General features: G+C 33.2%; 1 protein-coding gene and 1 pseudogene across 4 annotated transcripts; both read left to right on the top strand.

Moving 5' to 3' along the window:
- Positions 1 to 2282: 2282 nt before the first annotated feature.
- On the top strand, positions 2283 to 6693 carry LOC148195632 (disease resistance protein RUN1-like). Of its 3 annotated transcripts, none has more exons than XM_088095558.1 (5): positions 2283 to 4439; positions 4541 to 4776; positions 4852 to 5645; positions 5797 to 6072; positions 6195 to 6693. In XM_088095558.1, the coding sequence occupies exons 1-5, from the start codon at positions 3829 to 3831 to the stop codon at positions 6528 to 6530; spliced, it is 2253 nt and encodes a 750-aa protein (XP_087951684.1). In that variant the 5' UTR covers positions 2283 to 3828; the 3' UTR covers positions 6531 to 6693. The 3 variants fall into 3 exon arrangements, with proteins under 3 accessions (XP_087951684.1, XP_087951683.1, XP_087951686.1); XM_088095560.1 differs by having other exon boundaries at positions 2288 to 4439; positions 5473 to 5645; XM_088095557.1 differs by having other exon boundaries at positions 2284 to 4439; positions 4541 to 5645.
- A 5334-nt stretch (positions 6694 to 12027) lies between these two features.
- On the top strand, positions 12028 to 14708 carry LOC124845899 (disease resistance protein RUN1-like; annotated as a pseudogene). Its single transcript, XR_015780939.1, has 4 exons — positions 12028 to 12589; positions 12679 to 13783; positions 13947 to 14237; positions 14369 to 14708. The product of XR_015780939.1 is annotated as a disease resistance protein RUN1-like (transcript).
- The last annotated feature ends 3898 nt before the right edge of the window (positions 14709 to 18606 follow it).

Genomic DNA, 18606 nt, shown 5'->3' with positions numbered 1-18606 from the left:
CATTTTTGTAGTGAAATTACAAATCAGTCTCTCCATTTGATTCCTAATTTTGAAAAATTGATGAAATCAACCATTTCCATTAAATTGGCTAAATAGTGTTAGATAAGTGTTACATAAATAGTGACTAGGCATGTTGTCCTGGAGTTTTACAATGATGTGGCATAATAAAGAAAGTTTGTGATGAAAGCATGGTCTACACGCTTTGGTGCGCAACTCAGTTGAACAATGGGGAGCTTCTAGATGCTGCAAAACTCGGTCTGAATGTTGTGAAGCTTAGTCTATACGTTGCATAGCTCGATCTACACACTATGGAACTCGGTCTACACTCTGTAGAGCATGGTTTGGATACGGTTGAGTTCGGTGTGCACGCTGCGGAGTTCGATTTGCACACTACGAAGCCAATATTTTTTTTAAGTTATCTTACAAAAGAAGACGTGTTTCGCAGCATGCCTAGTCACTATTTAGTTAACACTATTTAGCCAATTTAACGACAAGGGCATATTGCATCAAGTTTTTCATATTAGGGACCAAATTGAGATAACCAAAAACTAGAAGGAACGATTTGCAATTTTGCTACAAAAATGAAGGCCAATAGAATGATTTAACCTTATTGTTATGACGAAGGCAAGAACCTTTTTTCCTAGTTTTTATTTTCCCATCTCTTACGTTTTAGTAATAGTTGTAGTTGTAATCTACATTACCATAAAATATGTTTTTTAAGTCTATTTTATAACAAATTTAGATTCGGAACACTAGTTCAAAATAAGTCTTCCACGTCTCGCGTTCAACATTGGAATACGAAAAAGTCAATGTTAAAAATGACTGATGACACTTTTATAAATAGATGTTCAATTTAGAGGTCATAATTTATACTTTTCTGACGTCATATGCTTGTTAGACGACAAAATTATCAATTTTCGACGTCATATGCTTGTAACACGTCAAAATTCTCAATTTTCAACGTCATATTGGGTAAATTTCATGAAAATGTTTGGCGCAAAGGTGAAAATGTATCCATGTATGATGATTAATGCCCTAGTTTCAAACATCAAAGAGTTATATGTCGTCGAAATTTGGAGTTTTTCGACATCATATACATTGTAATTATTTTCTAAAAGCACTCCCACCACACAATTTCTTTGTGCTTTCTCTTCTGGTTGAACCAAGGGCTTCGTTCACAAGTGCAAGGAAGAACAAAGATAAGTTTTGTGTAATTTCCAACGAAAGTGTTTACGTTGCCTTTGTTTGGATATTTAGTTTTTGTCGATTGATATCACTTTTTCATTTACCATTAATGTCCTGAGCGCGAGTTCAAGTCCACCATTTTCAAGGAAACAAACTGCTCCGATCACGAGTGCAAGGAAGAATAAATGTCAATTTTGTGTCATTTACCTTAAACGTATATGTTTCTATTACCTTGGTTGCCATTTTGTTTGTGTTTTGATGGATTTGTTTCATGTTTGCGTGCTACATTGAAACTCCACCACAACAAGCAGCATCGAGAAGTTCTCCACTCTTCATTGCTGCTAACAACTTTCCTTTATCAAAGTTAGTGTCTTGGTTTTGATATATATTGCAATATAATGATTGATTATTCTATACGTGATTTTTAGTTTTTCTTGTACTTTATGTTTTATTTCTTATATGTAATAACTGAGGAGGAGTGGATGCAATTTAGAGAATATAGAGAGTTTAAGGAATGACACATTTGTTTCTTAATATTTTGTTATAGTCATACAAGGCATTCTTTTGTGATTTAAATTTATAAATTGTTAGGAAAAAAGGATTGTCGCCCAAGAAGGACAAAGACTTAATGATACACAACAGTACTATCACGTGGTTGTCATGCTTTATTAGAGAGAAAGCTGAGAAAGTCTCGTGTAGAGGCTTTAGCACTTGAGTCCCTAAAGCTAGCACCTGCAACGGCTAGGTATGACAAATGGAAAGTTGCACGGACTAAGTTTGATGATAACATGACATCTCAATCAGCTCAATTGATTTCAGAAAGAATTACAAATACAAACTCTTAACCCAAAATAATAATTCATATGACTATTACAAAAAAAGTGTATAAATAACGTTTTTTTAATCATAAATAACGCGCGATCTATTAAGAGATAACGTTTTTAAAAAATCGCTATCTAAAAATAGATAATACTTTTTTAAAAAAAAAAAAACATTATCTATCTTATCATTTTGACACAACTTATTCACTTTGATTATTTCTTTTAAATATGTACACCATTTTGATGCTTTTGTAAACATATTCATATTTACCTAGCAACCATCCGTCATTAGAAAGACTTAGGGTAGTTGAATCTGATGTACTCGAATTACAAAACTCAAATCCGGATGACACCAATCCTTTGGGGTAACTAAGATTCTTCGGAAAAGTTCATCTGAACTCAAGTGGCTCTCTTCTCTTCACTCTATACACATTTTTGGGTCCCCAGGTTTATTGTCATCACTCAACTCCTTTACTTTTTGGAGTCACCATTCTCTAGAGCTATTTCTTAGGATTCCAACCAATAATAGTTTTCTTGGATTTTTGAATATCAATAGATTTCTAACTCTCAAGTATTTGCCAGAGCAGATTAACACCCTCGCAGGCCTTCAAAAATTGATTGTTTATCTCCGAAGTTATTTGCAGAAGAGGGTTTGCTTTCAATATACTAAAACTTGATAGGTCTTCAATTATTGGGCACTAGCATCCATCACTCAGTGGGGGTACTCAATTTCTTAAGTTTCTTTTAGAAATAAAAATTGGAATAGATGTTCTCGCATATGGCTTGATGGAAAAACAAATTCTTCCAACTTCTCTTGTGTCATTGTGTCAGTGTGCATCAGAGACATTTCTTTCTTGAATTGTGTGGGACTTAAACATCTCACCGCTCTTTAAAATCTACTGATTGCAAAGTGTTTTAACCTTAAGTTGTTGCCACAAAAGGAATTGATCCCTCTCTCTCTTTTTCTGTAATTAGCATAAGTGAATATCCTCTGGTACAAGAGAGCTATATGAAAGGAATGGAGGGATGAACCTGGCCTAGGATTTCCCACATTCCTTGTTTAAAGATCAATAAAGAATAAATAATGTCAACAACGACAAAGAGTTTATCAGAATTTATAACTTGTCTTACTCATGATAAATCATGTTCTATTTATTTTAATTAAATTTTGTTGTAGAAACTAGTGTAATTTAATCTTCAGACTGCTTCTCTTTTTCTCAATAATGTGTTGTGTTGCTGCTTGGTTTATACATTCACTGTTTAGATTTCAGTTTCTTTGCATTGTGCTTTTTAATAGTCATTAATTCTAGAAATGCTTCAAGATAAAGAATTCATTCATTTAAAATGGCTTTTTGGGTAGAAGTCTATTATCTAACAGAGATTTTTTTTTCACGTAATTAAAGAAATGGTAAACTCCTTGTCACAGCATCACAAGAAAGGTAAACAAAAATTATAAAAAATGACCCAACAAACATAAGGTAAACCTTTCATTAAAAATTTAAGATGTCTTCTGGAAATATATTTTTGCTTGACCTAAGCACTTTAATCTATTAAACCAATTTTCAGAGGTAGCCATCCTTTTTGTGTTAGAATGAAAGAATAAAGAAAGCGAAAAACTGCGAATTCCACGCAACATCTAATGTTTTTCTTTAAAATATTAATTAAATATAATTTAACTTTGTCGTTTTCTAAATGTTTTTAATGGTTTTAATAGAATACCATAATTTCTTTAATTGATCACCATAAATATTTTAGTAAAAAAAAGGAATTTGAAATTTTTCTTTGAAATCGACTGTGAATAATTGCAACTCTTAAAGTGTACATGGAGGAGTCATCACGCACTTCGAGACTAGATCTAAAACATATTAATCTTCATTGCTTTATCTTTGAAGAGTGGACTTCAATTCCTTCGATGGAGTTTGCATCTTCTTCTTTATCATCATCATCTTCATCCTTCTTAACATCAGAACCCCATTTCATATACGATGTGTTCATCAACTTTGGTGGAGAAGAAATCGGTCGAAGGTTTGTTTCTCATCTCCACTCTGTCCTTTTACAAGCTCAAGTCAAAACTTTGATGAGCCAGGAGAATCTGCATGAGGGAATGAAGCTGGAAGAGCACATGCAAGCAATAGGACACACTAAGATTACAATAATCGTTTTTTCCAAATCATACACTGAATCTGCTTGCTGTCTTCTTGAGCTTGAAAAAATCATTGAATGCCACGAAACATTTGGCCAAATAGTTCTGCCCGTATTTTACGGGATTGACCCATCGGATGTACGTCATCAGAAGGATGATTTTGGAAAAGCGTTGGAAGAAATTGCACACGAAACCTATTCAGGAGAACAACTGGAAGATGCGTTGTGCAGCTGGAGCCATGCTCTCACCACAACTGCAGGTATCACTGGTTGGGATGACAGAGATTTCAGGTAAACAAATGGGTCCTTCGTACTTTCTTTGGTTTGAGAGTGAATGAAGCAAGTTAAGGTTATGATATAATTTTGATAACACATTATCATTCATCTTGAAGACATGATGCTGAACTTGTGGAGCGAATTGTTAGCCGAATTAAGACATTACTGGACTATGAAGACTTGTCTATTACCGAATATCCTGTTGGATTGGAGTCCCGCGTGGAAGAAGTGATTAAATGTATTGCAAAACAATCTAACAAAGTGTGTATGATAGGGATATGGGGAATGGGAGGATCGGGTAAAACAACCATAGCCAAAGCCACCTACAATCGAATTTGTCGTGAATTCATTGGTAAGTGTTTTATAGAGAATATTAGTTATGCTTGGGATCCAGAAAATAAGAATGAATGGTATGTTGCTTTTCAAGAAAATCTTCTTTCTGATGTCCTAAAATCCAAGTTGGAGGTGAAAAGCGTTGCGATGGGAAGAACTATGATAGAGAACGGATTTTCTGAAAAAAAGTTACTCATTGTGCTTGATGATGTGAATGACTATGACCAATTGGAAAACCTATGCGGGAGTCGTGAATGGTTCGGTCAAGGAACTGTGATAATCATTACAACTAGAAATATTAGCCTGCTGAACCGACGAGAAGTTAGTTATGTTTATGAAACGCAACTTTTGAACGAAAATGAGTCACTTGAGCTTTTAAGTTGGCATGCCTTTAGAGAAGCAATACCAATAAAAGAATTGAATGAACTTGCAAGAGACATAGTTGCTTATAGTGGAGGGCTACCACTAGCTCTTCAGTTCCTTGGTTCCTATTTATGTGATAGGACAAAGAAAGAGTGGGAAAGTGTATTGAGAAAATTACAAATAATTCCCCCGAATAAACTTCTGAACGTATTAAAAATAAGTTTTGACGATTTAAATGCTACGGAAAAGGAGATATTCCTGGATGTATGTTGTTTTTTTATTGGCAAAGAAAGAAACTATGTGACAGAGATATTAAATGGCTGTGGGCTACATTCTGATATTGGAATAACAGTTCTCATAGAACGTGGCCTCATAAAAGTTGAAAGGAACAACAAACTTCAAATGCACCCTTTGTTACGAGACATGGGAAGAGAAATTATTCGACAAGAATGCTCAAAGGAACAGGGGAAAAGAAGTCGATTGTGGTTGCAGGATGCCGTAAAAGATGTATTGAAAGAGAAAACTGTAAGAACATTATTTATATGATTTTGAAAGTGTTTTCTTTCTAAGTGTAATGCATGTGTTGTTAACTTGTTAAACTCAACGTTAAGCATCAATAATCAACAATTATTTATGGATTTCTCATTTGTTTATCTTTGCTATATATTCATCGCAGGGGACAGAAGCTATCCAGGGATTGTCCCTGAAACTTGATTCCAGCAGTAGAGATTGCTTGGAAGCTCGTGCTTTCAAGGAAATGAAGAAATTAAGACTTCTACGACTAGATCATGTACAAGTTGTTGGAGATTATGGGCACATTTCTAAAGAACTGAGATGGATTTGCTGGAGAGGATTTCCTTCTAAATACATTCCAAACAACTTTTATATGGGAAATGTAATTGCAATTGATTTAAGGCATAGTCATCTTAAACTCGTCTGGAAACAACCCCAGGTATTCTTTACGCCCTTTTCTTTTAAAACTAACAGATTAATTACAATAGTATAATTGGTTCTGTTTATAACTATTGCATTTTTTATCTCTCCTAATCTTTTGTCGAAAAACTATGGTTGCAGGTTTTAGAGCGGTTAAAATTCCTTAATCTTAGTCACTCCAAGTACTTGAAAGAAACACCTGACTTTTCAGGACTACCAAGTCTTGAAAAACTCATTCTAAAAGATTGCCCAAATTTATGCGAAGTACACCAATCCATTGGACGTCTCAGGAATCTACTAGTGATAAATTTGAAGGACTGCACAAGTCTAAGCTATCTCCCAGAAGAGGTATATGAGTTGAGATCTTTAAAAATTCTCATTCTCTCTGGTTGTTTGAAGTTTCCCCCTATAGATATAGCAAAGGTGAAATCCTTGGCAACTATAATTGCTGAAAACACAAAACCAAGCGATCATTGATCAATTGTAAGCTATAACAAAATCAGATATAAATCCCAACATGAATTTGAATGATTGTTGGTAAATATTTGTTATTACACTACACGTAGCATTTATTTGTTGTTAGACTAAATTTTAGGAGAATAATAACAATCAATTTGGGAATCATAGTTTGTTTTTTTTACTGCAAGTATTATAAATAATTGGCGGTTGGTAGATATTGAGAATACTAACGTTTATTTTTATTTCCTCTGTTTTGTTTTGCTACCTAACATTATTTTGTAAAACAACAATAGTATCATAAGAACGTTATTCAAATTAGGATGAACCAATATAAAAATTATATTTTTATCAAACCTTTTTATTGTTCGTACATTACTTTATTATTTCTCCTTTCAAGAAGTCTTATAAATGTATTTTATAATAATACCATCGGACGATTCCTCTTTATGTTTGCTTGGCATTTTGAAAATATATGTTCCAAAAGTGTCATTATTAGCTCTTTTCAAATTCTTAATTTCTAGATAATTTGTTCTTTCATTATTCTTCGTTTTTACTACATGAACTTTTCTATTTGATCACATTGGTATATCTCTCTATATAAATGTTAATCCATAGATAAGTAAGATAGGTGCTCTATACATTAATTTTGTTATTAAAATTGAATATAGTTAACTTTTTCAACCATATAAGAGGGGTAAATTGGTTTTCTTTCGTAGACATGTGTCTTTTAAAACTTTTCTCTCAATTTTATCTTACTTAGCGATTAATTTAAACAATTAAAATAGAGTAAGAAAAGAGAGAAATTGCACAAATAATTTTATATTTTCGAATTAAAAGAATCCTACGTCCGGTTGCTAATCTCACAAAGAGATCAGCGTTCCACTATCACAAATTCAATAAACTTTACAATCACACACAAATAACAAGTTTAAGGTTCAGAAAACACCTCTCTTGTTACCACTAGAGATGATACTCACTTCCGCTGAACACCTCATGGGATGAACACCTCCTCTGAATATTTCACAAAGGATGACAGGTTTCACTCAGCAACAGCAGCCGCACTCAATCACACCTATAGTGAAAGTTCTCGCTCTTGCCCACACCAAGTTTCCAAGCCAATTCACAGAGTTACAAAAACCCTAGGTCACACTTCACTTTAGTTCAAAAACGTGTAGTTGTGTGTTTTGAATAAGGGTCTATACTTTCTATATAAAGACTTATTTCAAGGACACCTCCAAAAATCCGTTGTTAGACCTTTCATGCGTGATAGTTGATAATTCCACTTAGGTAATTGATTATGCATTTAATTAATGCACAACGACAAAAAATATGCTCAAAAACTCCAACGGCTAGTCGTGATAATCGATTATTGTAAGTCATAATCAATTTGTAACCAATTATTCTAGAGGCCAAAAGAACTTTTAGCATTTTATAAAACTTTTGTGTGATAATTGATTATCTAAGTAGTTAATCGATTATTGCAGAGTATTTCTGACTCCAAAGAGAATTTTAAAGCATAAGATACAAGGAATCAAAGACTACACTAAGTCTTATATAAAAACTACTTATAACAAAAGCTTTTTACAAATAATACAAGTCTTCATGAGGATCTTCTTGCAATGAGAGTTCTTGTTGAAGTATCTAAAAAACACTAGAAGGGGGGTTGAATAGTGTTAATGGAAAACTTTTCGCAACTCTTCTCATTCTCTCTAGTTGTTTGAAGTTTCCCCCTATAGATATAGCAAAGGTGAAATCCTTGGCAACTATAATTGCTGAAAACACAAAACCAAGCGCCCTTTGATCAATTGTAAGCTATAACAAAATCAGATATAAATCCCAACATGAATTTGAATGATTGTTGGTAAATATTTGTTATTACACTACACGTAGCATTTATTTGAATGATTGTTTTTTTTACTGCAAGTATTATAAATAATTGGCGGTTCGTAGATATTGAGAATAATAACGTTTATCTTTATTTCAACTCGTAAATTCTTTCTCTTTCAGAATTTTATTTCATCTATTAGCGGTTTAGCGGAATGATTAGCGTTTTAACCATAATCTAAGAGGGGCGAATTAGTTTTCTTTCGCAAACATGTGTCTTGCAATTTTCTCTCAATTTTATCTTATTTAACGGTTAAATTTAAACAATTATAATAGAGTAAGGGAAGAGAGAAATTGCACACATAATTTTATACTAGTTCGGATTAAAAGAATCCTACGTCCAAATGCTAATCTCACAAAGAGATCAACGTTCTACCATCACAAAATCAATAAACTTTACAATCACACACAAATAACAAGTTTAATGTTTAGAAAACACTTATCTTGTTACCACAAGAGATGATACTCACTTCTCTTTAATACCTCAAGGGATGAACACCTTCTCTGAATGTTTCACGAAGGATGACAGGCTTCACTTAACAATAACAACTGCATTCAATCACACCTATAATGAAAGTCTCGCTCTTGCCCACACCAAGTTTCCAAGCCAATTCACAGAGTTACAAAAACCCTAGGTCACACTTCACTTTAGTTCAACACCGTGCAGTTGAGTGTTTTGAATGAGGATCTATATCTTCTATATAAAGACTTCTTTCAAGGACACCTCCAAAAATCCTTTGTCAAACCCTTCATGTGTGATAATCGATTATTCCACTTAGGTAATCGATTATACATTTAATGAATGTACAACGGTAAAAAAAGTTCTCAAAAACTCTAACGGATAGTCGTGATAATCAATTATTGTAAGTCATAATCGATTAGCTATAATCGATCATTAGTCTCTAGTAATCGATTATTCTAGAGGCCAAATAGAATTTTTAGCATTTTGTAAAACTTCTCTGTGATAATCGATTACCTAAGTAGCTAATCGATTATTGCAAAGTATTTTTGACTCCAAAGAGAATTTTAAAGCATAATATACAAGGAATCAAAGACTACACTAAGTCCTATACAAAAACTACTTATAACAAAAACAAATAATACAAGTCTTCATGAGGATTGCAATGATAGTTCTTGAGACTTGATTTAGACATCATCAAAACTTCTATGCTTCATCATTTTGCTAACAAACTTTAGATCAAAAGAAATCATACATAAATGAAAGGTATTACCAAATACAAGAGAGTCCAAAGTTATTTACATCTCACTCCAACATATGGAAATTGAGCTCCTCATGAATGATAGAAATAGGTACAAACAAGGAATATAATCCATCTCCTAATCCTCTAAATATGTTCTATTAATTACAGAGGATGTGGGTAGGAAAACTCTTTAGAGTCTCTATCTAATGTGCTCTCAAAAGGGTCTAAAATTCAAGTTCTGAAGTCTCCCTAAACAGATATAGAATCCTGGTGTTTATAAACTCTAACAACATGGCTCCAGCGGTGGTCTGTGGCTCTAGTTGTGAGGTTTCCTTCCTAGGTGAGTTTTTTCCACAGCTTGAGCAATGAGTTCTTGGGCTGAAGCCTCCTGAGATTACTTCATGATGAAATATCCTCTATGGCTTGAGCCATAAGTTAAGGCTTTGAGGTAACCTTCTTTGTTGGTTTTTTCTTATGGCTTAAGATCTTAATTGGAATTGCAGCCGTGTTGTGACAAAATTGTTGAAAAGTGTTTGAATTCTTCTATTTTTCTTCAAAATAAAATTTTGGCCTTTTAAATTCTTCTAGTTTTGCAAAACAAGTAAAATTGGTACCAACAAAAATAAATTTATCGGTAAATTTGAATTGCTAACAAATTTCATCGATGAATTTTGAAATTTGAAATATCGATGAATTTTACTGATGAATTTATTATTGACATAGTTTTTTGTTGGTAATACATATTTTATTTACCGAGAAAAGTTTTTTTCGATGATTTTATGGTTAATTTATATTTCATTTACCGACAATTTTTCTAGCGGTAAATCCATTGATAAAAATAACGACAAATGTGCCGCCCAAGTATCGAAGACGTATAACCTTTAGAACCCTTAGGCTTCTTGAAACGAAGAGCAACCCGCACTTCTCCATTGTAGCTTCAATAAAGCAAAACAAAGAGAGAAGAAGAATGCATCTGCCAGTGGAGAAGAGAAACAGCGCACTTTAATTATTAGAAAAGCAGGCGACCACTGCTCACCACCAAGACTCCCCACTATGACCACCGCAATTGTCGGATCTAGCCGATGCATCACGCCAAAGTACCAAAGAACCAATTAGAGCAGTGTTGCACATCACCATCTCATTTATCAAGCACAAAGAAACACTGCATGTGATAAAGGGAGAACGCTTTTGCTGAGAAACCCCCAAGGAGCTGCTTGGGAATGACGAAGGAGCAGCATAAATCTTGAATTGTCCATATATGCATTTCAAAACACACAGGAACTAAATTGGTACAAAATAAAAATACAGGAATTAAATTCTAACAATTGCAATCACACGTAGCCTCGTAGTGACACGTGGTATCAATAATGCCATTACTACGTGGTCACTGTCAGCTTGACACGTGGTAGATTTTTTTATTTTTCAAAAAATTAAAAAAACAGAATAAAAAATAAAAATAATTTAAAAAATATTTAAAAAAACACAAGCTGACGTGACACCTCATGTTAGTATGAAACTAATGACAATGGTCTAATTGCATAATTTTTTAAAAAATAAAGATTCCATTAAGACAAAAAATAAATGAGAAACATATTTAAGAAAAGTCACCGAAAATAGGATTATCCGAATGATTAAACTTTTAAAAATTAATAAAAATGAAATAATGTGAACAATAACAAAGAGTTTATCAGAATTTATAACTTGTCTTACTCATGATAAATCATGCTTCATTTATTTTAATTAAATTTTGTTATAGAAACTAGTGTAAGTTAATGTTTAGACTGCTCCTCTGTTTCTCAATAATGTGTTGTATTGCTGCTTGGTTTATACATTTACTCTTAAACAATAGATTTCAGTTTCTTTGCATTGTGTTTTCAAATAGCCATTAGTTTTAGCAATGCTTAAATATGGAGAATTCATTGATTTAAAATGGCTTTTTCGGAAGCAGATTGTTATCTAACAAAGATAATTTCTTCACGTAGTTAAAAAAAACGATAAACTCCTTGACACATCTTCATAAGAAACGTAAAGAAAAATTATATAAAGTACCTCACATATGAATGAAAGAATAAAGAAAGCGAAAAACTATGAATTCTAGACAACATCTAATGTTTTCCTTTAAAATCTTAATTAAATATTGTTTAAGTTTTTCCTTTTCTAAATCTTTCTAATAGTTTTGATAGAATATCATAATTTCTTTAAAAATCTTAATCAAACACCAGAAATATTTTAATAAAAAAAACGTTATTTTAAATTTTTCTTTCAAATTGAAAGTGTCTTTCAAAAATTTAACACGCAGTAAGCAAAAAATGAAGTTTGCATACCGAGATGGATTCAGGAGGAAAAATATAAAATATAAATGGTATTTAATTATGGGTGAGTGGGATAACGCACTTCGGCTACATCTAAATCGTATTAATCTTTAAGATTATCGCTTTATCTTTGAAGAGTTGACATCAATTCGATCGATGGAGTTTGCATCTTCTTCTTTATCATCATCATCTTCATCCTTCTTAACATCAGAACCTCATTTCATACACGATGTGTTCATCAACTTTTGGGGAGAAGACATCGGTAGAAAATTCGTTTGTCATCTCCATTCTGTCCTTTTACAATCTCAAGTCAAAACTTTTATTACCCAGGATAATCTGCATGAGAGAATGAAGCGGGAAGAGCACATGCGAGCAATAGGACACACTAAGATTACAATAATCGTTTTCTCCAAATCATACACTGAATCTGCTTGCTGTCTTTTTGAGCTTGATAAAATCATTGAATGCCACGAAACATTTGGCCAAATAGTTCTGCCGTTATTTTACGAGATTGACCCATCGGTTGTACGTCATCTGAAGGGTGATTTTGGAAAAAAGCGTTGGAAGAATCTGCACACAAAAGCTATTCAGGAAAACTACTAGAATATGCGTTGTTCAAGTGGAGCGGTGCACTCACCACAGCTGCAGGTATCGATGGTTGGGATTTCAGAAATTTCAGGTAAGCAAATGAATCCTTCCTACTTTCTTTTGGTTTGAGAGTGAAGGTTGTGATTTAATTTTGGTAACACATTATCATTCATCTTGAAGGCATGATGCAGAACTTGTAGAGCGAATTGTTAGCCACGTTAAGACATTACTGGACTATAAAGACTTGTTTATTACCGAATATCCTGTTGGATTAGAGTCCCGCGTGGAAGACGTGATTAAATGTATTGAAAATCAATCCACCAAAGTGTGTGTGATAGGGATATGGGGAATGAGAGGGTCGGGTAAAACAACCATTGCCAAAGCCACCTACAATCGAATTTATCGTCAATTCATTGCTAAGAGTTTTATTGAGAATATTAGTTATGCTTGGGATCCAGAAAATAAGAATGAACGGTATGTTGCTTTGCAAGAAAATCTTCTTTCTGATGTCCTAAAATCCAAGTTGGAGGTGAAAAGCGTTTGGATGGGAAGAACTATGATAAAGGACGGATTTTCTGAAAAAAAGTTACTCATTGTGCTTGATGATGTGAATGACTATGGCCAATTGGAAAACCTATGCGGGAGTCGTGAATGGTTCGGTCAAGGAACTGTGATAATCATTACAACTAGAAATATTAGCCTGCTGAACCGACCAGAAGTTAGTTATGTTTATGAAACGCAACTTTTGAACGAAAATGAGTCACTTGAGCTTTTAAGTTGGCATGCCTTTAGAGAAGCAATACCAATAAAAGAATTGAATGAACTTGCAAGAGACATAGTAGCTTATAGGGGAGGGCTACCACTAGCTCTTCAGTTCCTTGGTTCCTATTTATGTGATAGGACAAAGGAAGAGTGGGAAAGTGTATTGAGAAAATTACAAATAATTCCCCCGGATAAACTTCTGAACGTATTAAAAATAAGTTTTGACGATTTAAATGCTACGGAAAAGGACATATTCCTGGATGTATGTTGTTTTTTTATTGGCAAAGAAAGAGAGTATGTGACAGAGATATTAAATGGCTGTGGGCTACATGCTGATATTGGAACAACAGTTCTCATAGAACGTGGCCTCATAAAAGTTGAAAGGAACAACAAACTTCAAATGCACCCTTTGTTACGAGACATGGGAAGAGAAATTATTCGTCAAGAATGCTCAATGGAACAGGGGATAAGGAGTCGATTGTGGTTGCAGGATGACGTAAAAGATGTACTGAAAGAGAATTCTGTAAGAACATTACTTATATAATTTTGAAACTTCTTTTGAAAGTGTTTTCTTTCTAAGTGTAATGCATGTGTTGTTAACTTGTTAAACTCAACGTTAAGCATCAATAATCAACAATTATTTATGGATTTCTCAATTGTTTATCTTTGCTATATATTCATCGCAGGGGACAGAAGCTATCCAGGGATTGTCCCTGAAACTGCATTCAACAACTAGAGATTGCTTCAAAGCTCATGCTTTTAAGAAAATGAAGAGACTAAGACTGCTACAACTTGATCATGTGCAACTTAGTGGAGATTATGGGAACATTCCTGAACAACTGAGATGGATTTGTTGGCGAGGGTTTCCATATAAACACATTCCAAGCAACTTTCAATTGCAAAATGTAATTGCAATGGATTTAAAGTATAGTCATCTTCAACTCCTCTGGAAACAACCACTCTTGTTACAACCCCAGGTATTCTTTACGCCCTTTTCTTTTAAAACTCGTAGGTTAATTAAGATATAAATAGTATTATTGCTTCCAGTTCTAACTATTGCATTCTTTTTACATTTACTTCCATAATCTTTTGTAAACTATCTTTGTAGGTTTTAGAGCGGTTAAAATTCCTTAATCTTAGTCACTCCAAATACTTGAAAGAAACACCAGACTTTTCCAGACTACCAAGTCTTCAACATCTCATTCTAAAAGATTGTCCAAGTTTACGCAAGGTACACCAATCCATTGGTGATCTCTCCAATATACTATTGATAAATTTGAAGGATTGCACAAGTCTAAGATATCTCCCAAGAGAGATATATAAGTTGACATCTTTAAAAACTCTCGTCCTATCTGGTTGTTCGAAGCTTGGCTCTATAGATATAACACAGGGTGAAATCCTTGGTAACTATAATTACTTAAAACACAACTGTGAAACAAGCCCTTTGATGAATTGTAAAGCTAAAAGAATATCAGATATAAATCCCAACGTCAATTGAAGGATTTTTGGTAAATATTTGTTGTTAGACTAGTAGCATTCATTTGTTGTTTGACTAAACTTTAGGAGAATAATAACAATCAATTTGGAATCTCAATTTCTTTTTTTTACCGCAAGTATTATAAATAATTGGCGGTTCGTATATATTGAGAATAATAACGTTTACTTTCAAATTGGATATCTCTATACATTAATTTTGGTTTTAAAATTAGATACAGTTAACTTTTTCAACCATTAGCAATGCATGAATATCTCTATTGTTGATTGTAGACGTTAAATTTTTTGCAATTTCTTTTAAAAGTAGAGTATACTCTCTCCATTTTTTAAATTATAAAAATGTTTAAAAATATATGAACTAAATTTTAAATTGTTTAAAATTATAGTTTAGTCTCTAACAATAAACCCTTTAAGTTGTTTCAAATTATGGGACTTAAATTTTTATTTTTAAAAGTTATAGTTCTTTTCAATTATATAGACTAAATTATGAAAAAGTTATAAGAAAATTATAAAAAATAAATTATATATGTTTCCTATAACTAATAAAATTTAAGAAATTATGTTGACCACAACAATTTAAATTCTTTAAAAGTACTTTAGTCTATGACAATAATCTATCTTGACTAGTTGATAAGGACAAAATTGCCCAAGTCAATAAAACTATATTATAGAGATTAAGTATTAGATGAAATAATAATTATTTTATATTCTTATGTGAAATCATCTATTCATCCTAAAAGCAGAACTTATACAAACCATACAATTTAGGTTTTGGTAAGAAGAAACCAAACTCCATAATGTTCATCACTACCTTTAGAAGGAAATAAGTTTCTGTGTAAGAAAAAAGCCCTAAAATACAAAAAACAATTCGTGCAAAGAAAGGAAATATACAAAAGACCTAAAGAAATATAGTGCAAAATGAAGGACACATACAATAATGAGTTATCAGTGTTCCTTGTTGATGATTCTAGAAAAAGAAAGAGCACAATGTTTCAACGTAGATCAAGATCGCTAGAAGAGACTATAGTTAAATGAAAAAGAATAAAAGATTAAAATTGAGAAAAAGGAAAAGGAGAAAATAATTTAAAAAATCTGAGAATGAAATTTAAATTGTTGTTTAATATTGTTATATAAAGTTTGTCCTCATTGGGTCGCTCGACTAAAATATAAAGCTCAATTTCTATCTACTAGTCCAATATATATGAATATATATTGCTCAATTTCTATTTACTATCCCAATAGCTAAAAGCTCAAGGCGGAAGTTAAATAGAAACCTAGACCTTGAGCACTTAAATAGGGGACTCAAATACAAACAAAGAAGGACTCAGAACTTACCTTGATGGTTAATGAGGGAGCTATAATATAGGGCTTCTACACAACTACAAACTCTCCCTCGACGAAGATGCAACAAGCATGAACCTTAGAGAACAACACTCCCTTGATGAATGCTGCTACAATCACGCACTCTCCCTCGACAATAGAAAAACTCATCAGAAACAGGATTAGATTCAATTATAATGGTTAATGTATAACTACAATGTTGTAATGCAATGAATGATTTAAAACCATTGTAGACTCTCAAATCCACTTATAGAGTCAAACTAATGCATGATAGCAAGTGCAAGACAAATTTCAATTCATGAGAAAAGTGAAACAATGCATAGAATGGTAATCCTAGAATGAACAATGTGATCATATGAAGTGCACCAAAATGTAGAAAGCTATGAAAACCAAACCTATAACAGCTACTAATAAAACACATGTACGCTAAGGAATTCAAGATAAACAGTAAATTGGTCCTAAATTGGTAGCAAGCATCATTGTAATAACACAACTTACACACAACCAATTCCAAATTAGCAGTAAGCATCAATGGTAAGCATCATTAAGGCAATCCATTAAACCAATTCCATAACCAAAACAAGAACGCAATCCATTCAACACAGACTTACCTCTTGCAGACCTCCATCGCCAGACCTCCACCACCAGTTTAGGGCTTCTGTGGGGGAAATGGCGGAGGAAACAAACGAAGGTTGGGGCTGACGACTGTTGTGGTTAGGGATGGTGCATAGGAACGGTCGGTGGTGTGGGGGGTTTCAGATTGGGGGAGGTTGCGGGAGAGGGTTTCTAGAAAACGAAAATGAGGGAGAAGGGAAACCAATTTCTGATTTCATAAACTCGATGGACTTACCAACGACCATTGCCCGTCGGTAATGATTGATGACATTTACCGATGGTATTACTGGCAAATATAATCTCCAATAAGTTACAAAGTCCATTATCGACGACCATAGCTCGTTGGTAACTACCCATTCTCTACTTCGCCGATAAATCTGCCCAAAAATGTGTGTTACCAAAAGATCATTCACCGTTGGTAATAATTCGCCGATAATTTTAATAATTCTTGTAGTGAAAGTACTATGACAATAATATATCTTGACTAGTTGATAAGGACAAAAATTACCTTAGTCAATAAAACTATATTACAGAGTTTATGAATATGAAAAGATAACAAAAGGTACTATCATGACATTGCACAAGTACTACCTCAGAAAAAGTATTATCATGATTTCCTCAATCAAAATAACTTCTTGTCCTTGGTTATCATGACATTGCACAAGTACTACCTTAGAAAAGACAATAATTGTTTAAAGGGTAGGTTCAATATTTTGACAAGACAGACTAAAAAAAGTAGTCTCAACAAACATTGATATGCATACTACTATATTTACACAATACATGACATCAAACACAAACATACACTTAATAAGATGGTGTTCAAGAGTCAAACAACAAACAAAAGTAAAACAAACAACTTCAGCCACACTTGTAGAATTCAACATCCTACTACATTGCTGAACATATAAAACTACTACGTGATATTAATTTGTGACATAATATTTTGCTAGTCTACCTTGTAAGACCAACCATGCTTGTCCAAGAATTCCTGAACTGCTTCCATAATTGCCAAGTTTGACACTAACTGTGATTAATCAAGTGGTTCCTGCATGATAAGGTCGAATTTACCCACATGTATAAGAAAGTTGAAGGATTGCACATGAGATTCATTGAAATGGAAAACAATCAATAAGAAGAAACAAGAAAATCAGGTTACCTTCTGAAGGTGTTCAAGAATCACTACTCTCTCATATGTAAGCCCACTTGGAGTGATTCTAGGATCATGAAAAATGTTGAGTGTGATTCTGCAACATAAGTAATCTGGAACCTATGGACTCAATAAGTCATTCAGTGTGATTAATAACATGGCCATTTCTCGGGCACCACAAAGGAAGATTTGATGAAGATTAAGAAAATAAAAGGCATGTACACACCTCAGTAGGTGTATCGGATTCTACAGCTATATTGAAGACTACTTATAAAGCCTCTAATTGTTCTAAATGAGAAGTAGTAAGATCATTTGCAAATCCTTTCGATTGGGAGAATTCGAGAAAATGTTTTTCCCTCAACTCAGACTCGCAAGCTTCTCTTAGACATTAAACACATTTTATTACAACACTTTACATGAACACTATGTAATAATCATTTTCGTTTTTAGTTTTCAATAACAACTTAGTAGCTATGTTTATTTTTTTGAGTAAATACTATTTCTTGGCAGTTATTATTTCATATTTTGTTGTTATTATGTATAAACATTCGACCCTTTTGCACATTTGTGTGGCTATTTAAAGCTACCACCATGAAAGCAAATGTATCTCCTTAGCTATCATAGAAAATATATTAGAGATTAAGTGCAACAACTTTTATTCCATAAAGTGAGTTCAATATTTTTATAGTGTGCGAGTACAACATTTTGTTTTTTTTTTTCAACAAAGTGGTATCAGAGCTTTATGC

Source organism: Vigna umbellata, chromosome 7 (assembly GCF_029865625.1).
Source record: "Vigna umbellata cultivar VRB3 chromosome 7, Vumbellata_1.0, whole genome shotgun sequence".
NCBI classification, from domain to species: Eukaryota; Viridiplantae; Streptophyta; class Magnoliopsida; order Fabales; family Fabaceae; genus Vigna; species Vigna umbellata.
The sequence above is the reverse complement of the archived record's forward strand: the minus strand, read 5'-3'. Positions and strand labels throughout refer to the sequence as shown.